This window comes from Haliotis cracherodii, unplaced genomic scaffold (genome assembly GCF_022045235.1).
Source record: "Haliotis cracherodii isolate W230 unplaced genomic scaffold, xgHalCrac1.p SCAF_8, whole genome shotgun sequence".
NCBI lineage: Eukaryota > Metazoa > Mollusca > Gastropoda > Lepetellida > Haliotidae > Haliotis > Haliotis cracherodii.
Genome location: NW_027266341.1, coordinates 33,420,079 through 33,432,954, shown reverse-complemented (window position 1 = coordinate 33,432,954; position 12,876 = coordinate 33,420,079). Strand labels below are relative to the sequence as shown.

The following is a 12,876-nucleotide window of genomic DNA, read 5'->3' as shown; positions in this document are numbered from 1 at the left end:
GTCACAACACCTTAAACAGGAAGTTGGAGACGCAATCACTATACCGTCAGACAAACTCATTTTGACATTTGGTCAAGGACTGATGACACTAGATTAAATGCTGTCAATGACTGGTGACACTAGACCAAATGATGTCATTGGATAAGTGACACTAGACCAAATGATGTCACTGGATAAGTGACACTAGACCAAATATTGTCACAAGATTGGTGACACTAGACCAAATGCTGTCATTAGACTGGTGACACAAGACCATTTGCTGTCATTAGACTGGTGACACTAGACCAAATGATGTCACTGACTGGTGACACTAGACCAAATGATGTCACTGACTGGTAACACTAGACCAAATGATGTCACTGACTGGTGACACTAGACCAAATGATGTCACTGACTGGTAACACTAGACCAAATGATGTCACTGACTGGTAACACTAGACCAAATGATGTCACTGACTGGTGACACTAGACCAAATGATGTCACTGACTGGTGACACTAGACCAAATGATGTCACTGACTGGTAACACTAGACCAAATGATGTCACTGACTGGTGACACTAGACCAAATGATGTCACTGGGCTGGAGTTATGCCGCTGATTAACTGGAGGCCTGGATTACAGGACGGACAATTTGACAAATATTATCCAGTGGATGCACATATCATGACAAATGACAAATATCAGATCATTTTTGTATAACTAAGATTTATTTTAGAAAAGGTAAACAAACATGAGCATTCATGGTTTTATCACTGGAATGCAATATACATATTGGATTGTGTTATGTACATCTTGTGGTGTTGGAGAGAAATCATAACCACATACAATGTTACAAGTATGTCTTACATCGGACCTGTTCAGTTTATGACATAACCTTAATTATTTTCAATTAATCCTCATACAAAAATGTACAAATATATGTTGAGCAAAATGTATTTACATGATAAATTTCATAATGAAAAAGTGACAAGGAAACATTATTATGCAACAAGTAACTATTTACAGACATACATAGTATACAGAAGACTGAGATACTGTAAATTGTGAAATTAATGTGTCCGCTGGTCCCTAGCCAAAATGCGACTCAATATGAATGTGACACCCTCCTTCTCAAAAGCATCAGTGGATTTAATTCTAAAGAAAATGTCCTGTCAGGTTTACAGGAGAATCCTCACTTTAATCCAACCTTACATTAATCCAATCACACACCAAATAGCACCGCTTATTAGCGCCGAGTAGAGTACTTCCACTAAACCAATACATGCGCGCTGGCTTGTGTCGGCCTTTGATGCAGTCGCTAAGAACAAAGTCACTGTGTTGCGTGGTTGGCGTCTGTCTGGACTTGCAGGTGTGATCAGTGATGACATTAGTGAGTCTTGACTCCAGTAGTGACAATTCCAAGGATGTAATTAGTGTTTGAATAACATTGTTTATATACTTGCTACAAGTGCTGCTCAATAAACAGTGGTGTGGAATACACAGTTGTTTGTTTTCAGCATACATGTATGTCTAAGTTGGTATTTCTGCTATCCAAAATGTCTTATCGTTGATATAAATGCGATGTTTAATAATGCGAGAATTTTTCGCATTTAATTCAGGCTCACGTTAATTTCAAGATTTACACTATTCCATGTAAACATAGGAGCACTTATTACTAGGTTCAGGCAGGCTGGGGTCAGGCTCTAAGGCGGATCCAGCATTTCTAAAAGGGAAGGGTCCAAGATATAAAAATCCTCTCTCAGATAAATTTACTGCCCACAACATTTTTTGGTTTCAAAAAGGGGGGTAGCGAACTCCCTGGATCCCAAATCTGGATCCAGCTATGGGTTAGGGAAATGGTTTGTTACAGAGCAGGGAGTTTTTTTGTTAAAATAATTTTCTTCCTAAATACAGGAAATATAATCATTTTGCCTCAAATTTCAAACAAAAATGTTTGCTGGATAGGCCTGATGTAAACCTATGGGGGCTTTGGATTTGGTCTGAATGAGTCAAAGATTCATTTGATTGGGTGTTAGTGTAAGGGAGGTAACTCTTGGATATAAGGATTGGGTGCAGTGCTGTACTGCCCCATTAACAATACCTGAGTTGTTCCTGTAAAAGAAGCTAAAGAAGCTTACAATAAGTTTGTGGTGATGTAATTATATATCATGCACCCGAACAAAGATCAATTCATAACGACACAAATATTGCCATGACACCAGCGACAGTCACAGCCAACCCTGACACTACAAGGCTGTTGCTATGGTTACAATAGTTGGCATTACATGCACATTGAGTTGTTGAGATGCCGTTGTACATCACATCGCTTGTACATCCTTCCTTCTTCTGCTCCCCACACAGTCGGTACACCTCCACCGTCCGAACAGAATCCGCTGTAGAGAGAATATGCCAGATGGGTTTAACACTACTTTAAACAGTCTACACGTGTGGAGGGGCGGTGGGGTAGCCTTGTAGTCAAAGCGTTCGCTTGTTAGCCGAAGTCCCGGGTTTGATTCCTGACGTGGGTACAATGTGTGAAGCCCATTTCTGGTGTCCCCCGCCATGATATTGGTGTAATAGTCCTAAAAGCGGCATAAAGCCTCACTCACTCACTCACTCAACAAGAGTCATCAGAAAGATGACATATCCCCCCGGCAGCTGTCTGTAAAGTAACCACAAGTAAATGTGCAATTCTGTATGTCATGAGTCAAGAGTTGAATGTTCTTTAAGAAGCATACATTGTTTACCCACAAAAGATCCACCATGGTCGCATCCATATGAAATGGAAAGTAAAACAAGTGTGTTTCTGTGGGTTTTTTTTATGCAAACAAATGACAAATTACAAGAAACAGTAACTAAACAAGCGTATAGTGAACGAAATCATCTATATCCCCCGCCCATTTTAACACGTTATGGTCCCAAACCAGGTAACTGACCCAACATTTCTCTTAGCCCATGTCAAAATAGTTGCAATGGAAATTCTAAAATAAACATTTCTAAAACTCCTTAAAATCAAATGGCACCAGTTCAGTATGAGCTTTATTTATGGACATGCAATGTTTGGCAAGGAAACATTTGAAAGTTTATTTGTTATACTCCATAAGTGAACCAACCCTGTATTAAAACTTAAATCCAACTTGTTGCCATGGAAACGTAAAAAATAAAAATTTATAAAATTCCTCAATAGCAAAAGGCACCAGTTCAGTATGTAGTTTAAACGCATGAAAAGTAACATGGAGAGATATTCAACAGTTTTTGAGTTCTGCTTCAGGAACCAACATCACTCACATAGTGAGCCTATGTCCAGCTATCTTTCATGAAAAAAATGATAAAATAGCAAAAGGCACACCTTCACCACTTAAGTGATATAAATGCAAAGTTTGATGAAGAAATATTTAACGGTTTTTGAGTTCTGCTTCGGAAACAATTCGGAGAGACGGACGGAGAGACGGACATGCCCATAGCTATATCCCCCCGCATTATACGCCGTGGGGATAACATGTGGAATTGTAACCTGTGAGAACTGGGTTAGAACTAGTCTTCAGCAACCCAAGCTTCTTGTTAATTTTATTCTCAGCTCCTTGGGGAGAATACAAACCCAAGCTGCTTTGGGAGGAGCTAAAAGGATAAGTCATATTACCATTTCATAGTACTGGGTACTCATTTTCTGACCCATGAAGATCCGGGGTAGAATAGGTCTTCAGCAACCCATGCTTGCCGTAAAAGGCGACCGCTTGTCGTAAGAGGTGACTAACGGGATCGGGTGGTCAGGCTCCCTGACTTGGTTGATGCAAGTCATCGTATCCCATTTGCGTGGATCGATGCTCATAATATCAGTCCCTGGATTGTCTGGTCAGACTTGATTATTTACAGACCGCTGTCAAATAGCTGGAATAATGCTGAGTGCAGCTTTAAACAACCAACAAACAAAACTCATTTGCTGTTGGGTGGACAGAGGCATATATTGGAACGTTCACTTGCCTAAGGAGACACCATAGTGAGTGAGTGAGTATGGTTTTACGCCGTTTTTAAGCAATATTCCAGCAATATCACGGCTGGGGACACCAGAAATGGGCTTCACACATTGTACCCATGTCGGTAATCGAACCCGGGTCTTTGGCGTGACGAGCGAACGCTTTAACCACTAGGCTACCCGACCGCCCCTCAGGAGACACCACATGTGGTACATGTGCTTTAGTGTCGGGCAGGACAGAAGCCCTGAAGACTCTGGAGCCAATCTGCTGAACAAGGTCACCCATTCACCGACTCCTCATGACACCTGTGAAGATCCTTGTTTTATTCCCGGAATGCTGCACGCCAGGTAAGATAACAACAAGTACCAATTTTTATCGTCTTTTGGCATGACGCAGCCAGGGATCAAACCCCAGTCCTACCACTCTATCCACTTTACCACGGTTGATAGAGAGTTAAGCTATTGGTGGAATGTTCAATTTCCACCTTAGATCATGCTGCATTATTGTCTCCCCGGTGGTGGAATGTTCAATTTCCACCTTAGATCATACTGCATTATTGTCTCCCTGGTGGTGGAATGTTCTATTTCCCCCTTAGATCATGCTGCATTATTGTCTCCCTGGTGGTGGAATGTTCTATTTCCACCTTAGATCATGCTGCATTATTGTCTCCCTGGTGGTGGAATGTTCTATTTCCACCTTAGATCATGCTGCATTATTGTCTCCCCGGTGGTGGAATGTTCTATTTCCACCTTAGATCATGCTGCATTATTGTCTCCCTGGTGGTGGAATGTTCTATTTCCACCTTAGATCATGCACAGTCGACTTACAAACTTTAACACAGAGTCAGGAGGCGGGATAAATATAATTTGTTACAATATCCTCTTTAAATGAACATTAAAAAAATTATAAGCTTTCAACATTTGAATTTTGTGTCTTACTTTCGCAAAATATAAGAAGGCAAGGGATTAATGAAGAATGTAAATTCATTGGAACATGGTTACACTTACACCAGCGTTCGCCCCGAATCTTGAGACAGGAACCGGTGCAGTAGGAGGTTGGCACCAGGGGCTGGAAGTTATCTGCACAATTTTTGTCGGGGTACAGGCAGTTATAGCAGATGAAGGACGACTGCACTGGAACAGAGGGATCAGATGAAATGTAGCGTAACATCATGTTTAAGATTATTGCTGGAATCTGGCTACACGCATGCATGTGTCTTCTGGTCTGGACTAATGCTGTTTAAAGACCACTGAGATACCAAGCCTCAGTTTAACCAGGATACCCTATTCGGTCACAGTATACCAACTTCTAGCTGACCAGTTCTTGCCCCTTAATGCTGAGAGCCAGGCGTAGAAGATCATCAAAGTTGCATTCTTGATTCTAAAGTTTTTAAATCAACAATCAAAAGTTAAATTTCAATGACACATATATCAGCATACTATCAATACCTAGTTAATGATATTCAAATTAAAATGCTAAGCAGAGTACCACAACCCAGGGGTTGCGTAGGAATGGCAACGCTGGTCAAACACGCTGTCATCACAGGGTCCATCCTCTACATCTCCAGGGCAAGCATTTCAGTAAACCTACACTCACCATTCCCATGGTTCTCGCAATCTCAAATTACCCGTCCTTGATTTCCATTTGCCAATTTGATTGGCTATGCTACTAGGTGTAACATACCAATCAGAATAGGAGTTACAAACCAGCTTCAATGTTGGGTTGGCCAGTCCCATTGATTATGTTTGCGAGAAATTCAACATTGAAAAACTGACTGACACGCAAAAGAAAGCCCTAAAAAATCTTGTCGATGGAAAGGATGTCTTCATGTTCATTAAAACTTGTGGTGGCTTTTATTTCTAGCTAATACGAGTTACCTCCCTTATTGTTTCTCTTATGTTGATGCTTGATTGGTAGGTAAAATGTTAATAAAAATCAAGGGTGTGTAATTTGCAATTGCAAGAACCAGGGAAATGGATCCTGGGTTAAGTGTAGGTTTAACGAAACGCTAGCCCTGGAGGTGTAGAGGATGCACAGAGTTGCCCAGGCTTTTGAAATTGAACGCAAACTGGGTCTCTGTTATCATAGTAATTATAAACTGCTACTAGTGCTAAATTGATGTCGACTTGAAATAACTCCTAAACTTTGAGTTGGCAGAAAGGTGGATTTAGAATAACTTTAATCAGACTTCTTATGACGGTCAAATGGCCCTATACCAACTTTACTCTGATATGAGAAGTGCACGTGCACTTTACTGGGCGCAAGTTTTTATATTTTAATTAGCGCCCCTATGTTTATTTTCTCTTTTTTCTTTATTGCATATGAATCGCATTTCATTTGTATTGTTTTCGCATAATTCGCATTTCATTTCCACTCTAATCCTAGTTTTGTATTTTGTCTCTCATCTGAGTAAACTTGTGTGAGTTGGAGAGTCGGGTTTATGATATATTGGCATAGCGTTGTGTGGAGGATCGTTTTCAGCTTGAAGCAAAGCTAGGCTAATGAGTTAATCTAATTACCCAACACCGTACCATGTACGGGACCACAGGTGCTATCCCAAAATAATCATGATAATAAGGGCTCCTTTACCAAGTCATCAGCACCCAATTGTTAACCTTTAAGTGCATGTGAATTTGCCATTTTCTCCACAAAAACTTGAAACTTGACAGCAATTTTACAGAATTTTCCCAAATTGGATTGATTTATTAAAAGAGATAGGAAACCGATACCCTACAACTAACCCTTGGCATCGTAAATGGTTGTTTGATCGGAGAGGATTACCTAACCCTAATGATCGTAAAGGGGTGCTTGATCGGAAAGGGGGACCAACTGACCAAGGGCTAAAGATTGAGTTGGGGTGTAACATACCCTAACCCTAAATAACAAACCTCAAGGATAGGAAAGGCACGCGAGATCTGTGAAGCGACTCTAGCCACAGTCGGCAACCTGAACCAATTGTTGTACTGATATGGTTTCAAGCAATGACTTAGGTTTGATTTTCTCCCAAGTCTTGTCTCAAATAAAGCACTTGATCTCAGTATTGAGTATGCCTTTGTCAACGCCAAATCAAGCAACAGAATGATTTATACTTTTTGAATATTAATTTTTAGACATCAATTTAACTCACCTGATGAAATTAGACAGATACTAATAACGATGACGCCGAGACAATATTCCATCCTCGCCATGATATAACATTACATGAAACTATTTACAACCCGTCACCTGACGAATAATATTTATGTCATCTCTTCCTGACACACCTGACCGGTAGATGTCGCTCTTTCCACTTCCGCCCTCGTTTATATGGTCTCTGCTGGAAAGTGAAAAGACAGTTCAATGTTCAAAACCGCGAAATAACAGAAACCGCAATTGACCCAAATAAAATGTCGTTAAATTGTGATTCACTTGATAATCAGACTAGGCTGTACGTGGGTATTTCATTTATACTAATGTATATGTGGTTGTTTCTTTTCGCCTACTGGGATCTTTATGCATTAAATGAGAGTATGGATAACGGATTACAAATAATTTTCATAAATCATTTGTTAATGTTTCGGAGCTCAATGTTTTTTTTCCAATGAACTTTATTCTTTTGACAGATATAAAATGGCTGCCAGGAGCAGAAACAACAGCCATGTGTTTTGCTACAAACACACACATGAGAGGTGACATGTGTTTCATTGCTTGACAATGCTGCCATTGTACCTTTACTATTGATGCATGTAAAACGACAAGAAAGTTCAAAATAACGCGTAGAACATCAAACTGAGATTAAAAATCATCACCAAATTTGCGTTATTGATTCTAAACAATCTATATCAACAGTCGAAAGAATATATATCGTACAACTTATAAATATACTTTTTTTCTGGGGCGGTGTGGTGGCCTAGTGGTTAAAGCGTAACGCCGCAGACCCGGGTTCGATTCCCCACATGGGCACAATGTGTGAAGCCCCTTATTTGGTGTCCTCCGCCGTGATATTGCTGGAATATAATTAAAAGCGGCGTAAAACCAAACTCACTCACTATATACTTTTCTTCACTAAAAATACTTTTATTCATGTTCGTATCAATAAACGTTACAAAGTATTGATGTTAATGGTTGGTTTAAACGATTACCTCACTTGGAGGCTGCTAACCAGAGTACCGCCACCGGGGGGTCAGTAGGTAAATCGACCCGTGAAGATCCGGGGTAAAATAGGCCTTCAGCAACCCATGCTTGCAGTAAAAGGCGACTATGCTTGTCGTAAGAGGCGACTAACGGGAGCCGGTGGTCAGGCTCGCTGACTTGGTTGAAACATGTCATGGTATCCCTATTGTGTGGATCGATGCTCATGATATCAATCACTGGATTGTATGGTCCAGACACCATTATATACCGGCCGTCGTCATATAGCTGTAACATTACTGAGTGCGGCGTTAACAAGCAACAAACAAACAAAAACAGTAGGTAAATCAGTTAACATGTGCTGATATTGGTCAACCAAGGTTAACTTGGTTAATTGGTGGTGACACATGTTCATCTGGGACGTCTAGTGTTTTGAAATCGAACGCAAGGACTGTGTGAGGTGTACGATATTAGGAGAATTAAGGAGCTGATTGTGTTGATCCGATGGCAATGCACATGAAATACACACAACTAGATAGAAATAGTTTATTCAGTTTTGTAAATATATAAATATCATTTCCAATAAATGTATCAAAAAGCGGTACATTTATCATTCTATTGATCTCTGTAAATCGTTTAAGTTTCAGCAAATATTACATGTCGTTGAAGGGGAATAGTATTTTGATTGTGTATGACGTCATAATGTATCATAGTGACATCGTCATTGTTGAAGCAAGAGATGTCAGAGCGGCGCGTGTTTTAAAAACCCATCATCTTTTAGACCGTGACGAACATTGTTGCAGCAAAGGTAGGTTTTGATGCTCTCAACCCGACTATACATCTCTAATGGTGAACACAGAAGTGTTTTACCTGCACTAGAGTCGAGTATAAACTCACTGGGGTAAGCTCACTGATTAACGTGGAGTTGGTTCGAACATACACGGAGATCACGAGCTACGTGTGACCACGTGACAGCCCCGATCAATATCTGACCAAGAAATTGAAAGCCACTCATATTATCAACATCAAAACTATTATAACTGAACATCGAAGTATTCAATGTCCATTATACACATCGTACACATTAACCCTCTGGATGCCGAGGTTTTTTTTCTGACGCACATTTTCCAAAGATCGGAAAAGTGAAGGTTGTAGAGGAGGGACACTTATGTCCCTGTGGCATCCAGGGGGTTAAGCCACAATGTACCAAATGTGGCACTCGAGAACATTCATAATCAACCATAGTTTTGTTATTAACATATTAAACCTTACGTATTAATCACATAGATTCAGAGCGACTTTGGAAAACTCTTTCCAGGGAAAAATGTCCCTCGTATTAATCGACCTTGAGATGGAAAGCGACCCTCCTGATATTGGAAGAACCAGTAAGAAGTCACAAGAGTCACCTTTAGGGTTCAAGGCCATGTCTGATGATCTTGAAATGGTCAGCCTTGGGGGTCACAATGACCTTGATACAGCCAAGGCTGAGAATAAAGACCAAACTGGAGACCAAGTATATGGTAATTTGTATTAATTTTTTTAGCCATTGTTCCTCAGTTGTAGCTATGTAATCTCAAGGATTTAAGGACTATCAAACCCACATCTATTTCTGTGTGATATTATGATTCAAATGATTGTTTTACCACAAGAAGCACTCGAAAGAAATACTTGTTAACTCTTAATTTTCCTGTAGGTGCTGACGACACTAAATTGACAGAAAATACTCGAAAGGAGAAGGCTAAAAGTAAGAAGACAAAGGATGTAAAGGAGGCAAGGGATGCGAAGAAGAAAGGGACCTCTCAGAAAAGACTCAAACCCAAGCAAAAGAACGTCGACACCAGGAAGAAACTAACAAATGAGCGAGACACGGAGCAGACGGTTGAGATCACCAAGTGGGACACTCTCCGCCGCCTTGTGCATGTAAGTCCACAACAAACAAATTATGTGTTTTCGTAATCGCCGCTTCCCTTCTGAGAAAATACATTGTTCGGGTGGTGAATGTATTATCAGACTGAAATGAGTGAGTGAGTATGGTTTTACGCCGCTTTTAGCAATATTCCAGCAATGTCCGGCGTGGGACACCAAAATGGGCTTCACATATTGTACCCATGTCGGGAATCGAACCCGGGTCTTCGGCGTGACGAGCAAACGTTTTAACCACTAGGCTACCCGACCGCCCCTCATACAATAGACATCAAACTACAAATAGCTATAAATGTAACCCCTGTTAAGGCCACAAAACCACACGGACCCAAATGGCGTTTTACAGGGAACTCATTGTTACTTTATCGGGGTATACGCACATAATATATACATATATATGACCTATATAGTAATGTTTATTTGTGTTTATTTATAATTCCGCCGTCTTTTCACGTTTGCCCAATCACGACGAGCTATAAACGTTATCAGGGCCCTGGCGTTTGTTAAATGATATTAGTGTAGAATTTCTGTTCTATGATTTGCCATTGCTAAGTCCCCGTGTCTGTAATTCCATTATTTCGGGTAAATGATTACAGACTTGTATGTGTGAGATTCCTGGTAAGAGTTGTAATTATTCCAAGGAACATACTATTACGTCTATTACGTCATTTCCGTGCAGGCGTTACGACCGCGGAGATCCGGCACGTCCTCATCTCCGCTCAACAGGGACGACTTCGATTACGACGATATCAGTTTTAATGGTAAGTTTTCCCGATATCAGGGCATTATATTCTTTGATGTGTAGTTTTACTTGAAGGACTTGTTCGTAAAGTCAGCTGCACCCTGAACCATGATACGTCAGTCTTCTTCACTTACAGTTTTTGTATTTCTTTATGGCGTCTGGATCCAAGATGAATATTCTGAGCGAACTTCTGTTGAGGTCAAATGTTCCAGTATACGTCCCTCAATATACCACCTCTACTGTTTAGTCCACATTTTCGAGTACGCCCCTCAATATATCACCTCCTCTGTTCAGTCCACATGTTCAAGTACGCCCCTCAATATACCACCTCTACTGTTTAGTCCACATGTTCGCCCCTCAATATACCACCTCTTCTGTTCAGTCCACATGTTCAAGTACGCCCCTCAATATACCACCTCTACTGTTCAGGCCACCTGTTCGAGTACGCCCCTCAATATACCACCCCTACTGTTCAGGCCACCTGTTCGAGTACGTCTCTCAATATACCACCTCTACTGTTCAGTCCACATGTTCGAGTACGCCCCTCAATATATCACCTCTTCTGTTCAGTCCACATGTTCGAGTACGCCCCTCAATATACCACCTCTACTGTTCAGTCCACATGTTCGAGCACGTCCCTCAATATACCACCTCTACTGTTCAGTCCACATGTTCGAGTACGCCCCTCAATATACCGCCTCTTCTGTTCAGGTCACCTGTTCGAGTACGCCCCTCATCCCCCGATCGTCCCCCAGGTTGACGTCCCCCGTCTCCGTCTTGGACCTACACTGAAAGAGAGACTCTACAACATCGCCGACCTCCTCTTCCCATGTGGATCAGTCAGACACCACAATCATTACACGTTGGAGTAGATTCGCTCCACTTCTTCTACTTGTTGCCCCGAGTACCACGTGCATGTCGTAAGAGGCGACTAACATGAAGATTGAGTGGTCACAGTGCGTGATCTGGTTGATTGAATGTCACCGTGCCCCAGTAGCGTGGAGCCATGTTCATGCTATCAACCACTGGTTTACCTAACCCAGACTTTATATTTGCAGGCAGCCGCGATACAACTGGTATATGTCCAACTGCGGCGTGAAACAACATTCACTCACCCATATTGTAACTGTATAGTTTGGATGTTTTTGAAGTCGTGTTGGGAAGTATGAATTGTGTGAGTCTAGGCATCAGTGAAATAAGGAAGAAAGGGTAACAGTAATTTGTTGTAACGTCTATCACATGTGTCAGTGAAAGTTTAGGTGTTTATGCACACACACGAACACACACACACGCACGCACACACACACACACACACACACACACTCATACACTCTAATGAACGTTGATTTAGAAGATTTGTCTTGTTTTATCACAGTTTGTATAGCAAAGCATTTAAATCAACCTATCCATGAATTGATAGATACTGTGATCGTTAACTAGGTCATATAACGTGAAAAAATAATGTATATCACAAAACAGCAGGCGAAAATATGTTTTTTAATTGTATTGTGTTTATTTTCATCAATAAAAAATATTAAAAACACCAAGTTGTATATTCTTTTGTATTGAGGCTATATCTCTCGCCCCAAAGGTTGCACAATATTGCACGTCAAAGAAAAACACTGGACTACATGCAGCATTCTGAAAAGTGTGCACGACATCGATTATCCAGCCTTTTGTACATAGTATCTCTCTTTTATTTCGATAAATACACTGGCCTCATTCGCCATCATATTCGCTTCGTACCGCGTCGTTATCATATATAGCAATCACTGGTTTGTCTGGTCCAGACAGGAAGTTACAGTCCCTTAGACCATCGATTTGTTGTCCCAAATTTATCATTGTTTGTTTGTTCGTTGTGCAACGCCACACTCAGTAATATTCTTGAGCCGTGAAGGCTGTACGGAAACCTTTCAGGGCCATTTGTTTTTTCGTTTTTCTTCTTTAAGATAATTATCTTAAAATTTCAAGATACTTATTTTAAAATTTCAAGATAATAAGTAAAAATTTTGAGATTATAACTCGAAATTTCAACTTTATATCTTGAAATTCCAAGATACTAAGATGAAATTTCAAGGTGATGATCTTGACGCGCTGGTGGGTCCAGTGCCTGTACTCGACGCCCCAATATGACCCATACATGCTCC

The 12,876-nt window shown here is 40.8% G+C and overlaps 2 protein-coding genes across 2 annotated transcripts; one reads left to right on the top strand and one right to left on the bottom strand.

Moving 5' to 3' along the window:
- Positions 1-710: 710 nt before the first annotated feature.
- LOC139449604 (uncharacterized) lies at positions 711-7,217 on the bottom strand. Its single transcript, XM_071231073.1, has 3 exons — positions 7,082-7,217; positions 4,962-5,087; positions 711-2,373 (listed from the first exon to the last, which is right to left on the bottom strand). The coding sequence occupies exons 1-3, from the start codon at positions 7,140-7,142 to the stop codon at positions 2,171-2,173; spliced, it is 390 nt and encodes a 129-aa protein (XP_071087174.1). The 5' UTR covers positions 7,143-7,217; the 3' UTR covers positions 711-2,170.
- Positions 7,218-9,388: 2,171 nt separating this feature from the next.
- LOC139450955 (uncharacterized) lies at positions 9,389-11,601 on the top strand. The gene is made up of 4 exons (XM_071232779.1): positions 9,389-9,584; positions 9,758-9,984; positions 10,667-10,748; positions 11,441-11,601. Exons 1-4 carry the CDS (start codon positions 9,389-9,391, stop codon positions 11,599-11,601), a joined length of 666 nt encoding a protein of 221 aa, XP_071088880.1.
- The last annotated feature ends 1,275 nt before the right edge of the window (positions 11,602-12,876 follow it).